The 26,994-nt window shown below is 38.2% G+C and overlaps 1 protein-coding gene across 5 annotated transcripts in view; it reads left to right on the forward strand.

Moving 5' to 3' along the window:
* LRCH1 (leucine rich repeats and calponin homology domain containing 1) overlaps positions 1–26,994 on the forward strand; it is a 217,300-nt gene that overhangs the window by 177,018 nt on the left and 13,288 nt on the right. For 3 of the 5 annotated variants that reach the window (XM_059728090.1, XM_059727981.1, XM_059728013.1), the window contains 4 exons: positions 7,783–7,892; positions 8,925–9,062; positions 11,961–12,038; positions 21,238–21,495. In XM_059728090.1, coding sequence (XP_059584073.1) covers positions 7,783–7,892; positions 8,925–9,062; positions 11,961–12,038; positions 21,238–21,444 — 533 coding nt within the window. In that variant the 3' untranslated portion in view covers positions 21,445–21,495. Of the gene's footprint in view, positions 1–7,782; positions 7,893–8,924; positions 9,063–11,960; positions 12,039–12,538; positions 12,624–21,237; positions 21,496–26,994 lie in introns of all 5 variants that reach the window. The other 2 variants (XM_059728068.1, XM_019500468.2) reach the window with 2 other exon arrangements.

Below are 26,994 nucleotides of genomic sequence, written 5' to 3' on the forward strand. Positions count from 1 at the left end.
TGTTCCTAAAACTACACAATCAACCTTGTCATACAGTTATAAGGCATATTGTTCAAAAACACCAAAAGGAACTTAATCTGCCAGAGGTGAAGTGGAGAGACCAGAGCTGCTAGTGTCTTGATCCTGGAAGGGTTGTTAAAATGCTTTAAGGAGATCTGAGGAAGCTGTTCCCCCTTGCTACAGAAGGCGGCAAACCCTCCCAGAAACAGCATTAGCAGGCCATTCTGGCCACCTAGATATTTTACTTAATAGCATTTTTGACAGCATCTCTTTCTCCAAGGAAAGAATTCAGACAGAGGTGAAAGGAGAGTTTAGATGTTTGTCTAAAATCAATATAGTGAAATCAATATAAAAAAATATTAATCTACTTTGGTCTTCCTTGGGCACTGGTTTGTTCCAGCCAAAAAAAGCAAATCCTATATTTAATGTTTGCGGGGAGGGGATAGGGAGTTGCTGTGCTAGTATTATTTATCCAGTGTTAGTTGAGATCAATATGGGAATAGCTTGGATTATTGTGCTGGATTTGTTGCTTTATTTTCTGGCGATGGACATTATTGAGAGTTTTATCAGCCAGTTCAGCCAATATACATTATCCCAGGAAGATTGAATTTCTGCACATTTGCAAGTACATGAGACTTATGAAACACTGCACTACCAGATGATAAATACATCATATCTAATAAACAAAACATTGCTTAAAATGAGCAGTTCTGCATTTTTGTCTCCACGGTAACATGCTCTTCTTTACCATCATCATTTTAGAGGAGCAAAATGTGGTTGGCTTAGGACTGTCCAGCTTGCTAAACACCACTTTGTAATAAACAAAGAATATATATACTGTTAGAGAATACTTCTCACGCATTCATCCAAACTCAGTGCAGTTTGAAGCAAACTTTTATGAATGTGTTAAGTACTTGGCAGAGTGCAGGTATCGCAAATTCTCCCTGGTACATTGTCATTGTTGGCAGTTGCTCAATTTCAGGATGATCTCTTCCATGTCTCATTAAGAGTCCAGTTCCTTGACTGTAGAAGTTGCAGGTCTTTCCACATGGGAGAATAGGCTGTAGACTTGGATTCCTAACCTTTTCCTTCCTCTGCTCTCCCTTCTTTGTTTTGAGGGCATGGCTGTTGATCTGCTAGTTGATCCAGCCCACAGAATACTCCACACGATAACTTGAAATAGTTTTAGGACAGTTTGTTTCTGAAATTAATCTAAAAATAGATGGATTCCTTCGAAAATACATAGAAAGCATTGGCACTATTTAAAAAAATCAGGTGATTGTCTCACAGTTTTCTAAAATATTCACAAGTATGCTGGTTGTTCAGAACTGCACCTTAGGATCTGTCCAAGTATTGGAATTCACATTCTTTTTATGAAAATACTGTTACATAAAGTAGAGTAATATGTAGCACGTTTTCTGAATACTAAGCAAGGGACATTGATTAATAATTTATTGTGTGTGCTGAGCTGTTTGAAATTAGAACAGATCTCTTATAGCCAGTCATCTGGCAGCCAAGTACTCCCACTTGTCTGGCTTCTAAGACTAAAACATCAAATCTGGAACTGAAGGATAAGACCCTTTTCTGAAGGGTCATAGAACATTTGGTGGCACTATTTATTCATGGCATATAAAAACATATATTGTTCTAAACTGAAATCTGTAGCTATATACTTTTGATACTTCTGACCTTATAATCTAAAGCCCTGAAATTCTGCCTTAAACAGAGAAAGCACTAAAAACTTATTTCAAGTTGATTTTAGTGAAGTATTAGCATCTTAACACCATCTTAGTCCTTTTTCACTACTGTTTCTGTTCACTGCTTTTTTTAACTTTCACAAGTGTTGCTAACTGGAAGTTTGGACAATGTTTGGCAAGGCTTCCCAATTCTTTCCAGTTCTGGGAAGTCTGTGACATCATTACCAGTCCTCATCCACAGTTGAAATGGTAGAGATTTATCTTCTGGAGCATCCGTTTTTTTTTAAAGATAATCCTTTTCAGCATACGAAATGACAAATGGCTGGCTATCCTGGTAGATGTAGCACTTAAAAGATCTGACTGATCTACCTACAGGTGCATCAGTAGAGCACAGTTAGTACATTTTTGAAGAAAAAACCCTGGTTGCTTCTGAAGAATGAAAGGGATTTTAGTGACATGCAAAAGTCTTATAACGTTGACGTGGAGGACTGTGTATTTTTTTTATTGACAAAAAGATCTATTAACTCTTGGCTGTTCTTCACAATTTAGATTCTTGGGACCTATTATAGTTTTGTCCCTTTCTGTGACATACTTACTAGTACAATAGATTATATGGATTGATAGATTGCTGATATAAAAGTCTTTTAAAATCCTGATTGGATTTTATTTTGCATTTTAAATGATCAGGAGTATTTGCCATCTGTTACCTTTGTCTTCTAAACTTATCCAAATTGTTCCCATTGTTTATTATGTATTTATTTCATCCCTTTTTGGTGGAATTTACAGAGCTGTGGTTTTAAAGTCTTTAGATGCTAAGCTACATGCTGAACAGTGTTTCAATTCAATCCTTACATAATGAAAACTTAAAACACAATTAATGTAGAAGTAACAGATTCTTTATTCACCCTTACCAGTATTTTAATAAAGTACTGGAGAGAATCAAAATCAGGAATTGCTTAGAGTTCAGGGTGAAAACTAGTCAAATTATTGTTATATCTTAACAAGGGAACTTGATTTCTTCCTTCTGGAATACAATTCTGCTCTTGAAATCATATGGGTTACCCATTGAACTATCTTAGTTTATTCCTGGTATAAGGAGATAAACCACAAAATGTGATTTACAACTTAAAAGGAAAATGTTTTTTAAGAATTAGACAATATGGAAAGTTTTCTGAGAATGCAGATAATATGTTTGAATTCTGGAAGCATTCTCTTTTGCATTTCACCTGCCATTTACGTTTACACAAAGTGGCTGCAAAATGCTGCTATTCTGATTTGATCGAACTTTAAATTTGTTTTGCATTGGTCTTCCCCAAGTGTAAAAAATCACAAGAGATGCAAGACAGTGGAGAATCAGGCCTATTAACCTTAATATCAGAATCAAGATGCTACCTCATTAGCTGCTTAAATTTGGGGTAGCAATCAATTTCAATTATATTACACCAGCTGAGTGATCCAGATTTATTCATTTTCCTTTTGCTTAAGCTTCTCTTGATAGGAATTTAGTAGGTAATATGATCTTTGCTAACCTGAGGTTAGCAGTGTAATTATACTGTCTTATTAGAACAAGAACAGTGCAGGCAAGCTGAAGCATAGTTGGAACAGTTTCAAATCAGGTAGATTTCAGACAACTGCAAATATTAGTGTTATATATACCTTAAAAGTTTCTGAATATAATTTTTTATTAGCTCTTTGGCTTGATCACCACTCCTGATTTATTTAAAAGTTTGCTCTGCAACCCACCTAAGGTACCTGTTTGGTGCCTACTACTGTCCTATTCTGACAACACCTTTGTGAGTTAGGGAGTTTCTGTTTATTTTCATTTTACAAGTGAGGATTTTACATATTTAGGGTAGGGGTTGGCAATGCTTTTTTGGTAAGGAGCTAGAATTACTCAGCTTGGGATCTGACTAGGACCTGGTTGCCTCTGCCATTTCTTCCTGCTGCCTAACTGTGGCACGGTGGAAGGAGAGCTCCTTTCTACTGGAACACCCGCCATGTGCCAACTGTGGCCTGGTGTGGGCAGAATACCTTGCCGCAGAATGCTGTTGAAGCCACAGCTCTGCAGGCTGAATTGAAAGGCTCCGCGAGCTGGAAGTTGCTGACCCCTGGTGCAGAGGATAAGCAATTTGCCTAGGGATTTGAACCCAGGTCTCCCAAGTGCTAGGCTAGTGCCTTAACCATTGGCTTGTCCTTCTGCTTAATGGTATGCAGATATCTCCAACTATACATCTTTTATATATTAAATAAATCTGAACTGAATGAATTAGAATAAACTATTATTGACAAATTTTCATCTTGCCTTGGCTTGGGTTTCCTATTACTTTTTTGCTACCACAGATATTTGCAGGTGTATAAATAATGTTTATATTATTTAATTTACTTGGTACTTCACAAGGCCTTTTTGGTACTTGATGGCACCTGCAAGTAAAATATTTGCCGTAGTAAAGGCCCTGAATGATGTTACAAATTCATTCCAGGTGCAGAATGACTCCTGTTTAGCAATTGTAGGCGCACAGCTGGGAATTACATAGCATTAAATCTGCACTTTACTGACAGACTAAATACAAGGGTATGAACTTTGGATTACACTAAATATTTTTGCCTATTTAATGTGAAAACAAGCTAAAAGTTCATAACAAAATGTTATTAAAACTAACGTTATACCTTTTTTTAGTCAGCTTAACTGACAAGAAATGTGGCCAGACTCTGATACTAATATCTGAAGAAAAAGTCTGGCTGAGAGATGCATCAATGGCAGTGATTCTTAGCCAGGGTGGTGTGGCATCCTGGTGTGCCTTGCTATCCTTTCAAAGGATCCTGGTGCGCTGCAGGATGCCATGAAAGCTCTGTTAGGTGTGTAAATGTGATTCGTAAAATTAAACAAGAGATTTCAAATAAGAGTCCATGGGGTTAAAGGCATTCTGACCTGGTGTGGTCTTTGAGTTTTTGCAACAGAAAAATTGCTCTGTTTTTCAGCAGTCAAAAATGAGTGAAAAGTAAAAGCTGACATTTTCTGAGGGGTACCTCAAGTCTAAATAGAAGGTTTGAGAACCACAGAGCTATGTGGTGTGGGCTCCCCCTGCTGGAGCAAACAACTAATACAGAATAATTGCCTACATGGCATTACTGAAACCTCCTGAAAGAACATTTTGTCTTTTATTTATGAGGTCTAGCAGAAACTTGAGAATGTTTTATTCACTTGTTAATTCAAGTATCTTTTTGCTTCCAGAATCGGCTACGTTCATTTTATATGATTCTTTGGTCTTACTCATAAGTGATATTTATTTTCCATAAGTAGATGTTTGCTGGTTCTTCGCATTTTAGGTACAAAATGTAAAATTTTAGGCACCTGAGTATGTTTTGGGGATTGTCATTTATTTAAAAAAAAACAAACCAAAAACCAGACAGTGATCATATTTATAAATAAATCCTACAGCAGAAGAAAATGTTTCACAAAGATCAAACATGAGCATTTACTTGAGTCTTCTCTCACAAAACTTGTAACTAAAAGCACAAAGACAATAACTTGAGGGTTACCCAGTATGGTACATTCTTTCCTAATCCTGTGCTATGCGAGCCCTTTACAATATAGAAAGGAGGTTTTGTTTCTTCTTTCATCATCTCAGAAAGAAAAGACATACCAAATAAAGCCAATCTACACTTTTATTTATAAGCATTAGTTTAGCAGATCCCGTAAGCAAGGATAAATAGAGCTGATAGATTGACAACAAGACATAAGTTTCCAAGGTAGATGCAGATTAGAATACAAAACTTAGACCAGCGGCCATGGTGCTTTGAAACGTTGCTGCTGTTGCAACTGGAATGGAGGTGCTAACACAGTTTGTTAGTGTGTATGTTAATGTATGTCTGTGTAAATATAATATTTGTTTACCAGCCATCTTTGGTTTTGGTCTAGAGAGTAAACAGCATAAGCCAAATCTTAATTACAGAATTTTAAGTATTGTTTACTCTGTTTTACAGTAATATGCTTACTAATTTTGCAATATAAAACATTGTTGAACACTTCTAAACGGGATAAGAGATTTGTATCATTCCTAATGTACAATTAGGAACAATTAAAACAAATTAACCTGATGCATGGAAACCTAATTTGACTTTGTCTTACTGTGCTGTGTAGATTTGAATGGAAGCCATGTGGCAAAATGCCTCTGCTTATCCTTGAAAATGGAAGAGCTTACTTTGCTTTGCAGCTGAGCTCTTTAAATGATGTTTTTGATATTTTTTCCAACTATTGGTCAAATGTTGATTGGTGTTTTTCTGTTTAATGTTTAACAATTTTAGTAAAATATTTCTCAACTCCAGAATGATTTAGATTACTAGAAAACTTCTAAAAAATCTTTAATAAGCTTCCTTGTGTATGTATAGATGATATCTGGTAGTGATATGCATGCATGTGTGTATGCAGGGGGTAGCTTACACAGCAATGGACTATACTATGGAGATATGTTTCTAATCTAGACCTGCAATATTCCTTCTGTGATAAACAATGATTATGTAGTAATGCAACTAAAATAATGTCAGTTAACATATTTGCCAATATAATGGTAAGCATATAGACCGAGAATAACATGATCATTCATGCCACCTTAATTATTAGTTTGTTTTTTTTCCATGTATGTGCCCTGAATGGAATTCTTCTGAATTTTTACACTGTTTATGCTGTAGGACCAGTATAAGGGAATTTTTTAGTAGTTAATGATCTATCCTGCATACTTCATCAGCATAAGTTCTGCCTGTATTAAACATTAAAGAATTAGGCTTACCCTGATGGTACCCCACTTGCCCCACCTTCATTATGCTACTACTAACCACTTTTGGCCGTCTCTCTACTTAGATTTACACATTTTGGTCTGCTTCCCCCTTTCTGCCTCCCAGTGAACCAGAGATCACCCCCTTTCTTTCTTCCCACTCTTGGATTAAGGCCTGGCACCATCTTAACCTCTTACCCACTGCATTAGACAGTTGTCTGAGTCTTATAGGAGGTGGCTGAGGACATCTTCAGTTCTAGCACTGGGACCCAACACCTCTGGGTATAGAGATGCAAAGGAAATCTTTCATTCAGGAGGGAAAACAGTCCTGAGAGAGGAGGACATGCACTCACATGCAGCAAGCAACTACAGCAAAATATAAGCCTGTGCAAACATTGTACCTAATAACCCATGCTTGCTTGATGTAGCACTGTGCCATTGGGTTGGATGTCACTGCCAAGATACCCAGGGGCATTGTACAACAAGCAGTGGTTCATTTGGGCTGGTATATCCTTGGAAGTTCAGGTTAAGCTTTGCTAGCCACGGCAATGTGTAACCTGTGGTTGCTTAGTATGTGCTTTTTCCCCTCTTTTAGTGGCTGGGGGCTTGATTCTGCTATAGAGTGGAGCTAACAATGCAGGGTCTTTTTGTACAGGCAGTAGAGGCTAATGTGTTTAGAACTGGAGGTCTTAGGTTTGACCCCCACTGTCAGTGATCCCCTACCTAGTATGCTTCATTATATTAAAAGAAGTAATAAAAACAAGCTGCCTCGCTCTTTCTAGATTGTCACTTCCCAAAATGTGAACAGGCTCAAAGTCAGTTTGGCAATAGACGGTGCTAACTGTCCACCGGGGCATCTGTAAACTGCTAAATAAACATGATGGGTGTAGCCATCCAGATATTTATTAGAGAGAGAAACATGCAAAGCAGCCACTGGAACAAAATAAAAATGTGCGAAGACTTGATGCCTTTGCTCCAAGGAACTGTGCCTGTGGTTATGGGAAAGGTGAAACAATCCACAGCTTACTGAACTGAGTCATTAAGGGACAAATACTGTGGTTAACCTTGCAGAATTTTTCTCCCAAATAGGATTTGGCCATTGATATCCATATATTTAATTCATTGAGGTATGAATTCTGTTATGAGCATCTTTGTGTTTTGTTTGCAACTCTGAATCAAGTTTTCCATCTCTGTACTGAAAGTTTCAGCTTCTATAGACATGATTGTGAGAGTATAGACATTTTGCTTATTATGAAAATTAATAAATCATGAACTAGCTTATTTTTACTAAATAACTTTTTCTTTAATCACAGTATTTTTAAGACCACAGAGAAATTTGGAGTCAATAGACCCTCAGTTTACAATTCGAAGGAAAATGGAACAGATGAGAGAAGAGAGAGAACTTGTAGAACAACTGCGGGAGGTATGTAACAATGGTAGGCTGTGACTTCAGTGCCAAAGCATGTGTTTTCTGTCTACCTTTTGGAGATTCACGTAGCTTTAGGATGAAAGCAGTTACTGGATGTATTAGCAGGGGAATTTCAAGGAGGAGTAAAATATAATGTTACTCCTGCACGCATCAATAGTTTGACTCTTACAGGAATATTGGATCCAGCTCTGATAGCCAAACTTCAGAAAGGATAGTGAAGAGCTTATAAGAATGATTCAGTGTGGATGATATGCCTTTGTGAGAAATACTAAGCTCAATATTTTTAGTTAATTGAAAAGGAAGTTAAGAAGTGGCATGATAGAGGTGTGGGTTTTGTTCTGTTCTGAAGGCTACTCAGTTGTTATTGGAATGGCATTGCTTCTCCATAAGGGAAGGCAGCTCTGGTTTCTTCAGTCTGTCTTAACTGCTTTCCACCTGTACTAGCTATTTAGGGAAACTGGACGTTGAACATTTTTACAACATGAACACATTTAAACCAGCAATATTACAACAAAGGCATGGTTTGTCACAGGGTGTTAAAAATAGTTCTATCTATTAAGAAGTAAACAGTACACCCACCAAAGTAGTGGTAAGAGACCATTTTAACATTAGCATTTATTTAATAGTGCAAAATCACTGATTTAACAGTATTATTTGGTGGTTGGCAACATATAGCCCATGGACCAGATCTGGCCAATGAAGAGCTGTGATCCAGGCCATAGTGGTATCCTGCAGGGTGGAATGGGGACAATCAGTAGCATGTGGCAACAGGAGTCAGCCACCAGTTAACATAACAGATAATATAGAAGAGGAGTATAGGCATTTTTTTTAAGCCATAGTATGAATAAGAAAATATCAGTAGTTTTGGCAAAGCAAGACTTGGGTGGTCACTTCAGGTTTTTAATTGGCAGAATGGGAAAAGGCACATGAGGACTGTAATGCAGCCTATGAATATTTGCTTTGGATTTTTTGACCTTTCAATCTAATTTGGTATAAAAGTGGTGACTTGCTTGTTCTCCTTTACAGAATATTGAAACAAGACTAAAGATTTGTTTGCCTGAAGACTTGGGATCTGCTCTGATGGATGGGGTGGTCCTCTGTCATTTAGTCAATCACGTTCGTCCTCGATCTGTAGGAAGTATCCATGTACCTTCACCAGCAGTAGTAAGTCAGCAATTTCTAAAAAATGAAGAAGTTGATGATTTATCAAACAATATTAAGATATCCATTAAAGTACACTAACCACTATGTTATGAATAAGCTGGTCTGTAGCAAGTTGAAGTGTATGCATTAATTGTCTAAACATCTGATATGTTTACCATAATTCAGAATTTTTTCCCTCCTTTTTTGAGCTGCAAGGAAATATCTTTTGACAAGACTTTTGTTCCAGACGATACTTTCCTTAAATTCAGCCCTCACACTTACAATCGTAGAAAATTCGTGTTGGAAAGGACCACAGGAGGTCATCTAGTCCACCCCCCCTCCTCAAAGCAGGACCATCCCCAACTAGATCATCCCAGCCAGGGCTTTGCCAAGCTAGGCCTAAAAAACCTCCAAGGATGGAGATTCCACCACTTCTCTAGGTTACCCATTTCAGTGCTTCATCTCCCTCCTAGTAAGACAGTTTTTCCTAATATCCAGCTTAAACTTCCCTTGCTGCATTTGAAACCATTGTTCCTTGTTCTGTCATCTGTCACCACAGAGAACCGTCTAGCTCCATCGTCTTTTGAACCCCGCTTCAGGTAGTTGAAGGCTGCTATTAAACCCCCTGAGTCTTCTCTTCTCCATACTAGATAAGCCCAGTTTCCTCAGCCTCTTCTCATAAGTCATGTGCCTGAGTGTCTTCACTATTTTCATTGTCCTCCGCTGGACTCTCTCCAATTTGTCCGCATCCTTTCTGTAGTTGGGGGCCCAAAACTAAACACCGTATCCAGATGTGGATTCACCAGTACAGAGTACAGGGGAAGAATTAATTACTTCCCTCAATCTGCTGGTAATGCTTCTACTAATGCAGCCCAATATGCTGTTAGCCTTCTTGGCAACCAAGGGCACGCTATTGACTCATGCAGCTAATTGTCCACTGTAACCCCAGGTCCTTTTTGTGGACATGCTGCTTAGCCAGTTGGTCCCAATCCTGTAGCAGTACATGGGACTGTTCCATCCTAAATGCAGGACTTTGCACTTGTCCTTGTTGAACCTCATGAGATTTCTTTTAGTCCAATCCTCCAATTTCTCTTATTTCACTTTGAATCTTAGCCCTACCCTCCAGTGTACTTCCGCCAGCTTGATGTCATCCAAAAACTTGCAGAAGATGTGTGCTATGCCATCTTCCAGATTGTTACTGAAGATATTGAACAAAACTGGCCCTAGGACCAACCCCTGGGGCACTCCACTTGAGACTGGCCACCAGCTAGCCATAGAGCCATTGATCGCTACCTGTTGGGCCTGACGATCCAGTCAGTTTTCTATCCACCTTACAGTCTACCCATACTTCCTTACCTTCCTTGCAAGAGGTACTTGTTGGTGCCTCACTAATTTTTTCTGTCATAGCTTTCAGTATGATTGGTAACATACTGCATGTAATACATATGGCAAAGATATGCCATATGGCAATGAATGGCGATGCTATTAACATTAACAATGTATTGATTTATCAGTCCCATCTGGCAACACATACACTTTCTGCTAAATGTGGCAATTCTTCTTTTTTTGTTGCAGATAGAATACAAGACAAGTATGCTCTTGTTCTGTAATTTTGGGGTCCTCAGAGGCAATGACCTACTCACAGAGATCTGATTACAACAGTGATGCTCAAACCTTTGGGCCCCATAGGCCAGATGATGCCCTGCGTACTAGGATCAGGCCTGGGGCCCAGCCCTGTCCCCTCCTTACTGCACACACTGGGATTGGGTTCCAGGGTCCTGGTGTCAGCCCCACATGCTAGGATTAAGCCCCAGCACCACCCCTTCCTGCCTCCAAATGCTGGGAGTGGGCTTTGGGCACCTCCCCCTCCTGCCGTACATGCTGGGATTGGGCCCCAGCACTGGTTCTCTGTCCCCCATGGTACAGGATTCAGCCCCAGGAGCCTGGTACCACCCCCTCCCAACCTACCTACAAGGATTAGGCCTTGAGTGTCTTCCCTGCCCAGCCCTGCATACTGGGATCAGGCACCCAATCCAATGAACAGGGCCTGTGGCTTCCAGTGGTTCTGGAAATTTGGCAGTGGGGGAGTGGTGCCACTCTTCCCCTGATGCCAAATTTCTGGACCTATGGGGAGCCCTGTGGGCTGGATAACCTGGGTCTATAGGCTAGGAATTGAGTACCTATGGACTATAGCACAGGTTGTCACCCAGGGGTACACATACCCCTGGGGGTACTTTAGAAAGCCCTAGGGGGTACGTGCAGGCAGGTGGGGATGGAGCACTGTCTTGCAGCATCCCGCACAGGTGCCACCCACCCAGCCAGACGCAGGGGGTGGGGGAAGGTCATATGCAGCAGCTGTTGTCACTCTGTGTTCACACCCCACCCCCACTTGGCGTCCAGTCACGCTCCACCCCTGCCACTCGGTGTCTGGCCTCATGTACACCCCCCCCAATACACACACACACACACACACACACACACACACACACACACACTCTGTGTCTGGCTGCTGGGGGTACACTGACCCAAAAAGGTTGAAAACCCCTGGATTATAGGATTAAGCACATCAAAGAATTCTTATACTATTTCTAAGAGCAAAAATTTTTTTCCAATGTAGTTTTTTGATTCTTTTGATTTTTTTTTTCTTTGTGGTTTGTTTGTTTTATTGTGTTGTTTTTTACAGAAGATTTTGGCTCCCATTTTCAAAACACTTCTGTTTCTGTTTTCTACCGTTACGTTTTATTCTAAAGAGGTTTTCTACATTTTATAAATACAGTATCTGTATGTTTTCAGGAAAAAAAAATGTGACATTGGTAGTAGACAGGTTATGTCATAAACAGAGTTTTCTATTGACTACCGTATATCACTGTATTCTTTCATGTTAATCTAGGGATTTGTTGTTTTTTTTTCTATTTACAGCCTAAACTCAGCATGGCAAAATGCAGGAGAAATGTAGAAAACTTTTTGGATGGATGTAGGAAACTGGGAATACCAGAGGTAATTTTTAATTAAGTCCATTCCTAGATGAAATGCACTAAAAAGCATATATCAGCTATTACTTTATAGCTGAAGGATATTTACTTTATATAGATGCTAAAATTATTCACATATGTATTATAAAATATTACAGAATTACTTTTATACCCTGTTTTGCAGTGCTTTTGCATGTACTTAAAATTTAAAGCATACAAGTAGTTCCATAGAAGTATTCATGTAAGATATTTGTAAGCCTATAGACGTACTTATAGGCATCAGTGAATCTACTCACATGTTTAAATTAAGCATGTACTCAAGAACACTGCAGGATTAGGGTCAAATTTCCCTCATGATTGGAGAGCTCATTAGCAGATTGCTGAATTTCATGAATTGGTGAACATTCAGCAATAAAAGCAAGTGGGAATGTATCACAAAATTTTTAGTAGTAGTAGTACGTCTTGTATTGTACTTAGCTTGAGTAGACCTCAAAGCACTTAAAAACATGCCATTCTCTCTTTCAGTAAGGAGATATGGGTGTCTTAGTATTGCAGTATTCCCAATACTTCATTGTATATATAGGGGACAACTGGACAATACAACAAATAGGTAATGTTAAGAAAAATTGGCAAGGTTTTTACAGTGAACACTGTTATAATTGGTTCCTTTAGCTTTTAAGCCTCATTTTTTTTTATATGTTAATACTTTGTATTATATTATTAGATACTTTTACATTTTGTAGAACTAACTGGTAGTAACAAGCCCTCATACCAGCAGTCTATTTTTGCTGTGATTTAAGGAGAGGAAGTCATTCTCTCTGTGAATTAATGGGATGTGCACAAGTGAGATTCTATTGTGATGGTAAAATAAAGGCAGAGTGTTTTTTAAACCTGTGAAAGATACAATGTGATGAATATTATAATCATAATTACATTCTAATATTTCTGTATTATCCAGTTTAATTACTGTCAATTTACATTAGTGCTGTTTAGATCAGTATCTTTCCCAGATTCTGCAAACATTTTTACAAAAGTATAGGAAAATTTATGTCAAACAGTTCATCTTCAGCATGAGGTATCATAGACAAGACTTCAGTGCAGTAAAATATAAAACTACAAATGTGAAAACTGCATATTAGTATTTTCGTCATGCTGTTGATGACATCTCACAGTATAATTAAGGGTCGCTTTATTTTTAAGTTTTGCTTTTATTAAATATAAAATCAAGATTTTGGTTTTAAACTCAGGAATGAGCCTAATGCAAATTTTTCAAATCTTTCCTTTTACTAAATTTGAAAAAAAAATCAATTTTTCTACTCTTTATTTGAAGGACTGCAAAACCAATGATACGTTGTCTCTTTCAGTTTGGAAGAGGTTGTGGGGAGGGTCACTTTTAACTACAGGGAATTGCTGTTAACATCATGAATTGCAACATTTTTTATTCCATTGTATTGTTTCTCTGTTCTTAAATGATTAATGTTGGCCAGCTATTACTGTTTGTTAATGTTTATTATATGGTAAATTGCTCACAAAATGTTAATGCAGGATATTAGAAAGGTTCTATGTTGTAAATTATCATTTTCAAGTTCAAAACATGTCTTCCTCAAGTAAGGATCTCTACGGATAGAGTCTAAACCTAGTATGCATGGAACATGTACAAAAGTTTGTTGATCTTCACACCTCAGAGTATACTCAACACTAGTATACAGTTCTCAGGTGCTTGGAAGTAGCCTTTTGGAGAGAGGGAGAGGGGGGAGAGGTAGTGACCATTTTTTTTTTTTTTACCTTCCCCACTAATTTATCCTTTATTTATTTTTTCAAAAAGGGGTGGGGGGAAATTAAATGTCACAGGATCTGAGGAAAATTATGTTAATATGAGTACCACAGTAGTACTCTGCAGTACCACATTACTATATGATGGCATAGGATGAGATGATCTCTTCATTCTGAATTTCCTTGCTTAAATTGCTGTAAACTTATTTGGTAATAACTATTTCTGTTTCAGTATTTTGAGAACTGGGGGGTGGGAGGTTGAATTTACTACTTTTCCTTTCTTCAGTTGTCAATGAAATGTGTAACTTTCTCTTTTAATATTGTAAACTTTTCATGCCTTTTTAAACTATTTGATTAACTACTTATTCATTTCAAGTCTGCATTGAGGTTTAAACAAAGGGTCAAAGATTAAACTTAAATAAAAGCATGTTATCTTCCACTGAGGAAAAAGTTCATTTACATAGGTACCAAGGGAATTAGTTAAGGTTTCTACTTTGAGAGATTTTTTGGAAATCTCTGTCCTTTGAGAATTCAAGTTTACTAGATGTGTGTGCCAATTGGCAAACTGAGTTGCTTTGTGAAAACGCATTGTTTCAGAGCTTAGATGAGAGGAAGTGTTTGGAATGCACTGTGTTTGAGAGAGAGAACCGTGTATGTTGGAAACTCAGTGTTTAGTGACAGCTAGATATATATGTGTGTGTGGGAAGCAAGCAGAAGGCTTGTAGTCAGGTAAATGAAGAATATGTCTAGAAGCAGTAGGTTACAAAACTATCAATAAAAAATTATCTGCCTCTTGATCATTCTTACCTCACCTGACTGCCTCAGGAGAATCCAGTTTGAGGAATGGAATAAACTGGAGAGAAGTTCTGCAGTGAAACTGCCCTTTGTTATGGGTGTGCGATGCATTCCAATTTTAGATTGTACTTCCTGCCGTTATTTCTTGTTACACTTATCTCCACATCCTGAAGAATATTTGTTGATCCAATTTCATATCCTTGCAAAGTCTGAATAGTTTTTTATATTTTTTATCACTCTGTGGTCTCAGCTAACTACAGTTGTAACAGGGGTAGAGGAGTATACAGGTTCTTCAAAAAATCCATAGAATCAGGACAGTATCCTGTCATATGTAGCTATATACAGATCATGGCATTTGAAATAAGAAAATACATGTATAAGGGAAGCCTATCTTAAATCAATCTGCTAACATGACTGATCTTGTGCTTCAAGTACTTCCACCACTAAACATTCATTTTTAGGAGTCAATAGACCAGCATGGTCCAAGGAGAGCTCCTGTTTTAAGTATAGAAGGTGCATTAATCAAGGGTTGTATTATGTTTTGAATGCCATTGGATTCTTGAAGCATCTGTCGCTAATCCTTCAGAGAGAAACTAAACAGCAAGGTTCTTTCTGGGTCTGGTAGGCTCTCAGAAACACCATTACAACGGGGAAAGAGATTTGTGTACAGTTTTGTCTCCGATATTTGGAATTAAACGTGCTATTCACAAGAGGTCAACCTCTGTCAGGCCAGTCGAGGTTAGTTTTACAAGACACAGTCTGTATTTTTTTTGCAGTCAGAGAAGTGGTGAATAAACACCTGAAAGATTGTAGAAGGAAGGAGTCTATTCACAGTACTTGTTAGTAAGTAGGTAATGCCAGCTGCTTGTAGGCTTTCACTTGCATGAAAACTGCTAAATGATGATTCATTTTGTACTGCCAGTTGAACAGTGCCAGTTCTCAGCATCTCCTGTCACAAACATTTTCCATATTGAACCTTATGGCCACATCCAGACGAGTGGTATGGTATGCCACACATGGCACATGCAGGTGTCCTTGGACTGCTACTTTGCAGCTTGGGGGCAGGGCGGAGGACCCTGGGAGATCCCAGGGTCAAAAAACCCACACCAGAAGAAAGCAGGGTGGTGCACATGGTGGCAACACATGCCACTCAGAACCAGAGCCTTGCTAGCTGGAGTCATGCTCTGGCTGCTGGCCAGGCTTCCTGCCGCAGCTGCAGGCCTGAGAGGCCCCCACAACCCCAAGTAAGGCTGTTGGGGCCAGCACAGTTGCTGGCCCCAGCTCCCCTATTCCACCCAGGTTAACCTGTGGTGCGCCAAAGCGTGCATGGCATGGGAGTTCCCCACTTTGTGCCACTGCTACTTTTCCCCAGCGAAACAAATGTCCGCGGTTGTCTGGACGCACCCTATATAAATATTGCAGTAGGTGGCAGTTGACTTCAGAGTGAGTATAGTAAGATGGTTGCATGGGGGAGTTTGTTGTTTTGAGCAGTTTTATCTGAGATACTTGGACTGTGTTTTGAATCACCAGGCAGACCAGTTACCCACCCCTTCTTGCCTAATAATGCCTGAGCATTCCCCCCTCCCCCCCAAATCTTCAACTCTAGTGAAGCTCCTAACAGCTTTGTATCATCAACAGAACCAGTCCCTGTAGTGACAAAGTGCCAAGTGCCCATGGTAAATGCAGGATACAGGTTGGTGAGAGTATCAGTTCTAATGCATTTTGACTCTTCCTACTGGCATTGCAGAGGTAAAACTGGGAACCAGATTGTTAATTTCATAAACCCATAGGGGTTTGACACTTGGTTGTCTTGACCTCCATTACACTTTCCTAGGACCATCTGCAATATTTTTCTCCAGTCAGTAATAGTACTTGTTCTGTGGGTTGCCCAACTTTATTAGCAACTTTTAAAATTAAAAAACATATAATTGGCTCATTATTAATTCATATTTCTGGAAATATGATGCTGTCACTTGCATTTACTACTTTACAGCATAGCAATATCACGTCACATTCAAACCTTCAACTCGGCATGCTAGTGCACTATCTAGGCTCCCCTTTTGGCAGCTCTTGCACTTAGTAATTCATACCATAGGAGGCCTTTCTAATGTTATTCCAGTCATGTTAGCAGATGTCTCTGAAGGAAAAATAGATCTCTGTAGTGGTCAGCTAAATATTTACTTATAAAAAGGAAGTCAAAATCGTTAAGTTTAGGCGTCTTTTTGCACAGAACGGAGCTTTCGGTTTAGGAGCAAGGCTGCTTCCAGTTTAGTGATGGTGCTGAGGAAATGTATGCTCCCTGAATTTGGTGACTGGTGTTCAAAAACATACACTGTAGAATAAAGGTGTAAACGTGTAGGGTGATTTGGAGGATGAACTTTTCACAAGAGGTTAAGTCCCAGCTTCCAGTTTTTCCCAGCTTCCAGTTTGTGGCGACTGTATATATAGAGAAAAAGATCATCCAGATAGTTTGCTGACGTTTTCTAGCAAAAAGCAGGGTATACGGTATTTTCAGTGTAGGAAGAAAGTCCATCTTTGTACACTGGCACACACTTGCCTTTTTGCTTTCAAATTTACTTCAATATTAATAACTATGAACACATTGTTGAGATACTTAAGCATCTGTTCACATGATTTAAGCATCTGGCATCAGATGTCAGATTAGATGGCTGCTTCCAGGACAGAGAAACCAAAGTTTTTGCCTTAACACAAAATATTATTCTCGGAGGTCTGGTTATATGATTATGTCAGTACTAAACTGCCACATGTTTGTTCCTTTTGAATTTCTTGCATAAATATGATCCAAGATGTAAGCTCTCTTTAGGAGTAATGTTGCTTTGTTTTCTTTATAGTCTTTATGACTTCAGACAATCTTCAAAATGTTAGTGAGTGTAAATCCAGGGAGCAATGCCTAAAACAGCTTAAAAATGTAGTTCTGACACTAGTACAAATTGCCCTCATTGATTTCAGTGTAGTGTATGACACCCAGTAAAAATAAATTAATTATTTCACAGTTGATCATTTTAGCAGAATCCTCAAACTTTTGTATTTTGCTATCTTTGATAGATGCATCTAATAGACCAGTGTGGTGGAGTTTGTTGCTAAGATTTTCTTCTGGTGGGGAATGGGGACTTTGATCCTTGTCTCAAATGTAGTCACCTATTTAAACTCAGGTGCACCAAGGAGTTGGTAAGAGGTTGTTCTTTTTTTACTCAAAACAAGTCACTGGTGCTGGTTAGAGTTAACAAAAGTTTTTATTGCTGTTATATGCAAGCCCCATATCTATGGAAGACTGTACGTACAATTACATTATACCTTTTTACCCAAAAGTCAAATACATTTAACAGAGTATCAACCAAAAATCAGTGAAAAGCTAGGAATGGTTAATGGTAGTATGGGAACTCACCAGTAAAACTAAAAACACACTTTTTCTTTCTGTTTACATATGTACATTTTTTCCACTTACAGTTGTGCTTTTTTATCTTTGATATTTTTTAAAGTAGAAAAATAAGATTGCTGAAGGAAGAAATGTAGAAACCATCATGCCAGTGCAGCATTATAGTTTTTAGTTATAAAAAAAAAAAAAGTCAACAATGAAAATGCATTGCTTCTAGAATGGGGTCTTCATTACATGGCCACAAACAATTCTGGGTTTGTGAGAATGTAACCAGTAAGAACATAGCAAAAATAGCAACCTATTAGCTGGAGTCAGGTAAGATCTTGCTTGCTGGTTGTCACTTGTTAGTTGTTTTCATTGCTACATTGTTCTCTCTCTCCCGGTTAATGCACTATTTTGCCACTTAGTCCTAACCCATTTGCACAAGCAGTTACCTTCCCAGAGTTTGTCCTGAGGCTTCCATGGACTTGCAGTAAATGACATCAGGTATGAATTTCTCCCACTGTGTTAAGCAGTACATACTGTTTGGCCTGTGGTATATTTCAAGAGGTTAAGCCCTAACTCTCAGATGCCTTATAATGTGCACACAAAGTCCTGCGTACTTTGGTAGAATCCTGAGTACTTACCCTTGAGATTTTATTTTTAGGTGTCAAAATATTATGAGCTTGGTTTTCAAAACTATAAACCTGATTTGTTTGTGCAAGTATTGCTGATGCATGCACAATAGAAGCAGTCTGAGCATGCCAGACACTTAAAACCCTCTACTGTATACATTTATTCTGCATGTGCAGCTTTGGCAGCTGCATGATCCATTTAGGCACGCAGCTTCAGACACTTGTAAAAAAAGCTGATGATAAATGGGTCAACAGGTATGCTTAACTCTTTAGTTGTGACTAATAATAGTGTGCTTTTTAATGAGGAAGGCAGAGTATTTCAACCTGATGCTTCTTCTATAATGTACCTTTTTGCTGAGTTTTGTTTTAGCACTTTAATTTCACAGCCTCTGTAAAATGCTGGTTATGTAAGTCAGAATGCCTTAGTTACCAAAAACCAATGGAATATTCTATCCCCAGTTCCATTACAGAAGCAATAGAGAGACGCATATAGTATAATCCTTTTTACTTAGTACAAGCGGGCAAAAATGGAATAGCATGCTTTGAAATATTTGCTAATTTGAGAAATATTGGCTTTCATTCTGCAAATGCTTCACTACCACAGAGTATATGCAAATGTGCAAAACAGTCGGATGGTCTTTAGGCTTTTTCTAATCTCACTGGTTAAAATGCTGCCTGGCAGTTCTTGTAAAATACTCCTTTTGCATGCTTCTGCTTCTCCTACATGCTTTGGCTTCTGTGCCTGGATTCTTCTCCTTTTGCTAATCGCTGGTCAGCAGATTCCTTGCCCTCTGTAAAATTAGACCTGGTGTCAGCTGCTTTGTTCTTCACTAACTGCAATTATTTGTGCCTGCAGTTTGCTCTGATGGTATCTGTCTCTAATTAGAGAGAAAATGGTCTGATATTAATAAGTGCACCTAAGTTTAGATTCAGAACATCTCAGGCTTTCATTATTTGTGTATAATTTTATCAGGTATTAAATTTATCTTATTTCATTACAGAGTTTTGATTAGATGTATTAGTGTCTTCAGTAAAACTATATACGTTTAATTTCTGCTAGTCATCGAGGGTTTTGGGGGGTTTTTTTAGTAGTTTGTGGTCTCTAAATTAGTTTTGTGGAAGTAATTTTATAATTAAAAAGTTTCTGAACTTTATTACCAGTATATATTCTCAATCTAATGCTTTAATTCAAAATTTTAAACAAAGCTTATTTTACTTTTTAAATTATGTATGCGTTTTCCTCTATTTTTAATCATAATTCAGGTGTTTCTTTGAGATTTACATAACTATTGAATATAGAGTTAAAGTGTGCAGCCCCCCTGAAAAAAGTGAGTAGGGGAAACTGGTACCACCACAGCTAATGAGATCTTTTCCCCACTGTCGCATTTCATGACTTGTGTGAAAAAACATACGCCTTTTACATCCTTCTACTCCTGTTAAATCCAAAACCAACACCACCAAGAAAAGAGAATTCTCTTCCTTTTTGTACATCGGCAACACAATTGCTACTACTTTGTTGTTCGCATTACAGACATCAGCGGTTCTTTATACTTTCAAAAGATCAATGACTTATTTTTAAACTACATTTTGAAGATTCATAGTAATAAAATTGGACATCTAAACCTTTTCATTTTTAACCCCAGACATTCATTTCCTTTAATATCCAAGTACGCTTGAACAAAACAGTTTATTAAGGACCAGTTTGAAATATTCTTTTGAAATGGGGATTTGTCTTTCCTACTGTCTATGCTTACTGTGTCTTTTTCGAAAAATATTCTTATGTGTATATATACTAAGTTGGACGTTGATAGTGAGGTTACATGGGCAGGAGAGATTTGTCTTAAGATACAAGTCAAGACACATTATACAGGTCTTTCAAATTTTAAAGTTATCAGTGTGCTACTTGGTTTTGATTTGCTTAATGATAACAGGAGTTATCGTGTCTGCCTCATGATTATTGCTTGGTGCAATTTGCTTTGATGCTTGTATTCCAAACAAAATTGTTCCCTAAATCATTAGTAGCTTCCAAAATAAATTTAATGATAGGATGGATATGTTTATACAGTATATTGTTTTAAATTTTAAAACATTTAATAGGAGATTTGGTTGTCCAACTGCTTATCTTAGAAATGCCCTTTAAATTAATATTTATGCTTTTAAGTGATAGGTTTTTTTAATTTCCAACCAGGGCATTGTCCAACAGAAATTATTTGATCACCAGATTTTATGGTGTTTACAGTATTAGGTGAATAATTTTACATCTATTCCTAATGGTTTCTTTTTCTAGTATTTTTTCTTCAGATTTCAGTACCATGGTTTGTCTCAGTTGCTATCAGATCTGACTTGTTCTTTGCTTTTGCAAAATCTGAATCCTATAATTAGTCCCATTAAAATATTTGTTTAACGGTTTTCAGGATTGAGTGCTTAGCTTGTGTCCCATATTTCTGTTAGCATTTTAATATTGTACACTAGTTTAACTATTTAGAAGAAACAAAGGAGTGTTTCTTGCTTCATTTAATCTGTTCCTACATATTTATACTAGTAACAAAATATTATGATACTTTATTTATCAAACACTTTATAGTTTTGTATTTTTAATTTTATGCACTGTTTTTTTCTGTTCTAATGGCTGCCCTTCGGGATAGGCTGACCTCTGCTCTCCGTATGACATCCTGCAGTCGGATATTCGTCACATTCGAAAGACTGTTGACACTCTGCTGGCCCTCGGGGAGAAACCCCCACAATCAACTTCTACCTTTCGCTCCTGGGATCTAATAGGCTTTTGTCTTTTCCACATACTTTTTGTAGTCTTGATGTATATAACTTATCACTGGAATGCGCTAACAGCATAACCTGTTCGCATGTGCACACAAACTTTCTGCTATATCTGTGACACATTACAGGTACTTTAATTTCCTTCCTTTATCTTGCAAACTTCCACCCCCTGTAACCTTTCTTGAATCTCTTGAATAGAGGAGGTAGAATTTTTAACTGATGGTACAAGGCAAGTCTTCCTAACCTCAGGCCAGTCTTAAATGCCTATGTGTATCTTGTTTTCACAGCTTGTTGCATCCAGGCTTCCTGGTTTACACACAGAGTATGGAGAGGCAGTAAATTGCATCTATACCCTTTTGGGCTGTGAACTCATTAATTCATACAAACTAAGCAGTATTGAACCTATCCAATACCTGCATGTGAGAAACTGTGGAAAATCCAGGTACTGAAGGAAATGATGCTGGCAGTTCAGTGAAAGGCAGCATTACGCTAGTCAGTCCCAAATTTGCAGCATGTATTATATTAAGAATGATACTTGTTAGAAATGCCATCTTTCAAAAGATGAATTAAAAGTCAGGGCCCTTACGTCCATTAAAAATCCATAGCACTTTTTGCAAGAGCCTATGTTCTGGTCAAATTCTGGTTCCGGGTAATTATACTTTCATTTCCTAAATTTTTCTTTCACTTTCCATTAGTTATTGTTATCTTACCTTTGTACTTTTGTACAGAACTGTGTAGTGTTGCTGTGTACTTTTAAATACTTTTTCATGTTCTACCCAAGCACTGGCTATAATGCTGAACTGGGTAAAATGTGCCCCAAATTTGTAAGGGTCTTTAGGACTTTTCAAGGATGAAGATAATAGAGACTGCAAAGTGCAGTAAAAAGGGATCATAGTGGGAGTTGGCATATCTGTGTATGCCATTGATTTTTGTGTGTGTGTGTGTGTGTGTGTAATAAGTAAGTCACACCAGTCTTGTGTATTTGTCCTCCGTTATAGAAATTATAGCAAATATATAATTATAATTTATACATTCAGTTCTATTTATTCATTTACATAGGTCATAGGGAAGTAGGTTTGGAAGCGACCTCATGCAGCCATCTAGTCCAGCTTCCCCGGCTCAAGGCAAGATCATCCCTGACCACACCATCCCAGCCAACATGTGATAAGTAGGTAACACTGAATTAACGCAGGAAGTGTGCTGTGGGGCAGCTCCCTTAATCTTGCAGAAGTGCACCCCCCACGGACTGGCAAAGGGTTCCCGCTGCTCACCTCTGATCAGTGGGCAGGAGAAAACCATGGTTTTAAATACACCAGTTTTTGCCTCCTGCTGCTGATTTGGTGGAGGGGCCCTGGCAGCCTTGCCATTTGCTGCTGACCGGATGGGAGGCAAAAACCGTGGTATAATTCAAACTGAGGTTTTTGCTTCCCAGCCATTGGGGCAAGCAGTGAGGCTGACAAGGCCCCTCCACCAATCAGCAGCAGGGGACGTGCGGGGGACACTGCAAGATTAAAGGAGCTGCTGCACAACATGCTTCCGGCGCAAATTCCACTGGTCCCTAGTAGTAAGATGCTAATAATACATATCAAATTAGTCTGTTCAAGACAGCCAGTGCCCTGGATATATAATAAATATACTCATTTCTTTCTGGAATTTCCCACAAAATTCAAATAACAAAATACCTTCCAGATAAAAAATTGAAGATGAAGAGTAGACTCTTAAATAAAGCTGTCTTTTTCTTTTTATTAAAAATAGAACAGTATATATCACAACCCACTATTTTACCTTTTTCATCAAGTTACGGGCTTGTCTTCCTAAGGAAGTTACCACAAAGTAACTTAGAGTATGAATCTACAAAAGTGAATTTATCTGATTTGTATTTACTGTGCGTGTTAAGAGTATCTGCAATGGGATTAAGTGCAGAGTAATTGTTTTGTTGTAAATTCATATCCTAGTTTACTTTGCAGGATCTTCTATTTGTAGCCAAGTCCTAAATGATATAAAATGATTTAAGGACTCCTTAAATGTGCAATATGATATGCCTGAAGCTTGATTTGGAAAAAAGTCCTCTTCAGACTGCAAATTTTATATATATGTGTATGTTTTGTTTTGTTTTGTTTTTTCCAGAAAGAAAACTTTGATTTATAGCTGAAAGTATTGCTACCTAAAATAACATTTTGTTGATGATTGGAACAAGATTTCCTTCCTTACTTGCATTATCACAGTTAGAAAATTGTTTCTACAATCTTCAATAAGAGCAGCAGAATAGAATATCTTTGTACTTATTTACAGATTATTGTAGTGATATGTTCCTAATTTAGTACCAAATTACATGCATCCCCACTCTATAACATTGTAAAAACTAAATATTCTCTAAATGGGTTTGTGCTCAGCTCCCATGACTCTTAAAATCTGTTTTACAGAAGCTAATAATTAGCTCCCAAGATTTTTTTTTTAAAGAATCTAAATTTAGTCTCCAAAATTTATATTTAGACATCTAAAAGATCTGTTTTTCAAAAGGGCTGAGCACTCAACATCTCCTTTTACGTACATATCATCTCTGCTTTATTGGCAGAAGTCCTCTACAGAAACTTCAATGAGTGCTGCTATATTAAGTACTTAACCAGACCAGTGATATAGGTCTGTAACTTTCACCCTTTAGTCAGCAAGGAACTTAAACATGTACTTAATTTTAAACATGTGATGAATCTAGGTAACTTCAAGTGGAGCATTCATGGGCATTTTTACACATGTTCTGGGATGTGGCACCAGGTGCTTTAATTAGCGAGCTGCACTAATTAAAAGTGCCCACACGTCACGTGCATCTCTTCACTGAAAAAATGGTGGTGGGGTGCTTTGAACTAAAGCTCATCAAACTGTTTTATTTCAGAGTACCCCGCCGCCATTTTTTCAGCACGGGGACCCTGATAGACATGACGCAGAAAGCTGCTGGGGCGCATCAATTTCTGTGCTTCAGCAGATTCAGTTAATCGAGTTTGCTCTGACACACTGGATTTCCAGCATGTCGGAGCAAGCTCTCCACACATCCGTATAAGCTGCATGTGTTTAAATGTAGGTACATACTTAATTCATTTACTTAATTAGTGCTGAAGAGTATGATTTTTAGGCATCCCTTTTCAGAAACTCTTAACCTAGATCTGTTTGTCTTTATGTTATTCCTAGACCTAGTTTGTCTTCATGTTATACCACTGCAAGTACAGCTGTGGAAAGGGGCATGAATGTTGAATGAGTTCAGGATCTATTAGCAATATGATCCTCTAAAACCGAGTGTGCATATGTGGGGCGGGTGGAGGAAGTAGAATTTTGTCCCCTGCTGAAGTCAATGACAAAACACTCAGCGATTGTGTTTTGGCCAGAATTTTCACCCTTTCAGCTCCAATAAGAAAAGTAAATAGATGTTTTTGCCAGTGTTTTTCATGCTGCAATAGTTCTTCCATGAACTCTTCCCATGGTATTTACATTAGTATTTTTCTATGGATTTAAAATGTAGAATATCAGGTGAATAAACTTTTTACTTCCGGCGTGTAATAGAATTCCTAACATGATATATACATCTCTGTCAGGGCATAGTTTACTAGACTATAGTGTGAAAAAGTTTACTAGAGTAATTGCTCAGAGTATCCAAAATCTACTACATCAAATTAGAACAGAATATATAGGTCAACCGTTGCCAGGTTGCCAGTGTGCTAAGAAGCAAGATTTGTGTCCCTAATATTTTGAATGATTTACTAGCCTAAGCACTAGGAATGGGAGCTGAATCATTGTTTCAGAGGTGCCAGACTAAGCCAGTCACTTTTTCCCCAAGTTCCAATACCTCAGGGATGAGTAAAATATATCATGCCATTTCTTCATAATAGACTGTATCATTTGTGTAAATACACAGGTGAATGAACAATAATGTACATGTAAAAAAACCCAGTCTGCCATTATATATTCACATACTGAGGGAGCAAAACTGATTTATAAAAAAAATATGTATCTTATGCATCTGCTTTGGATTGCTTTGGTCAGTTCTGAACTCTGTGTCTACACACATGATTCTCAACTGTGGTGTCACTAGATCCTTTGAAAGGTGTCAGGAGGTGCGAGCCATTAAGCATAAGCTCAGGCTTGCCCCTGCCTATCCAATCCCCAACCCCAACCGCTGAGCCCCTCTGCAAGGAGGCAAGCACCATAAGACGTGCATTCATTTTTGAAATAGGGTGCCACTCAATTCATAGAAGTTATGGAGGAGTGCCTTGAGTCCCAAAACATTGAGAATCACAGGCCTACACTGTATTTATAACACCTACAGCTCCATCTACTGGGTCTATTGAAAAATTTGTGTGGAAAGACTTGTTATTTATTTGAATTTATGGCTCACTTGCAAAAGCATCATGTCCTGTAGTATGCCCACATACATACCCATTTTTTAACAATGTGAAGTATATCCACATTTTCCTTGTACAGATGGCTTACAATTACAGTGACAATGGCAGGATGATCACTCAGAAATTTTAAAACTCTGTAATCTATTCAGTAAGTGTAATTACTCCAATTTGCTATGTTTATTCAATGCCTAGCATCATTTTGCTTTGATCTTGATTTATCAGTCCCTAGTGCAATAAAAATATGCAATTATTGTTTAATTAACGCACAAACACTGTTAAAATACTTACTATGGTTTTTATGTTATTTCTGGCAAGCCAAATAATAGCTAGATATACCATGTGCAATTATCTTGGCACTGCAAGTATTTAATGCAGTTCAGTACCTTCCTAACCTGCCATCTTGCTTCTGAAATGCATTTTTAAAGGTGTCCTAGCTCGAGACCCTTTCAGGATCCAAAGCAGTTCTAAATGTCATTGGATAAAGCTTCCATTGACTTCCAGTGATCTCTGAATTAGGTTTTGAGTGATTAAGGCTGGAAACAAACATTGTCTTTTGAGTGGCATCAACTGTGCTGGGATGTGTTGTGGCAAATCTGATCCACTTCACTGATGTTTACAGATGCAGCCAGGGCTATCACCCCACAGAGTCAGGCTCCTGCCAGTCCTAGGGCTTCAGGGGCCCAGTCCTACGATAAAATAGCCCTAGGTGCCCTACCCTGACTTCAGACATGTCTGCAAGTCAGGAATCCCCTCACCCCACTTCAGACATGCTTTGCAGGTATACCTTACAGGGAGATTCCCATAGGGGAACTGAAAATATGGAGTGGGAAACTCCCATAGGGGTTCCCCCCTCCATGCCTGCAGGCTGCATCCCAGGTTGGTGAATGCCAATGAGAAACACACGACTGGGAGGGTTCCCGCAGAGAGGATTCTTTGCGTTGCTGATACATGCGCGGGGATTCCCATAGAATATGTATCACACTGCGCCCCAACTTTCATATAAACGTGTAAAGAAAATGAGAGATCTAGGTATTACAACATTGACAATAATGCCATTTGAGTGTTATGTTGAGTGGAAAGGAGAGAGCTGCATTATAGAAATGTTCAGGTATGAATCCATCCTACTATTTACCATAAAAATTATAGTTACTTATTCATCAGCTCTGTATGCAGCTCACAAAACTGGATATATGAAAGGTTCCCGTGCATTTTGTTTTGGTTTTTAATGCATACTTT

The sequence above is a fragment of the Alligator mississippiensis genome, chromosome 1 (genome assembly GCF_030867095.1).
Source record: "Alligator mississippiensis isolate rAllMis1 chromosome 1, rAllMis1, whole genome shotgun sequence".
Lineage (NCBI taxonomy): Eukaryota > Metazoa > Chordata > Crocodylia > Alligatoridae > Alligator > Alligator mississippiensis.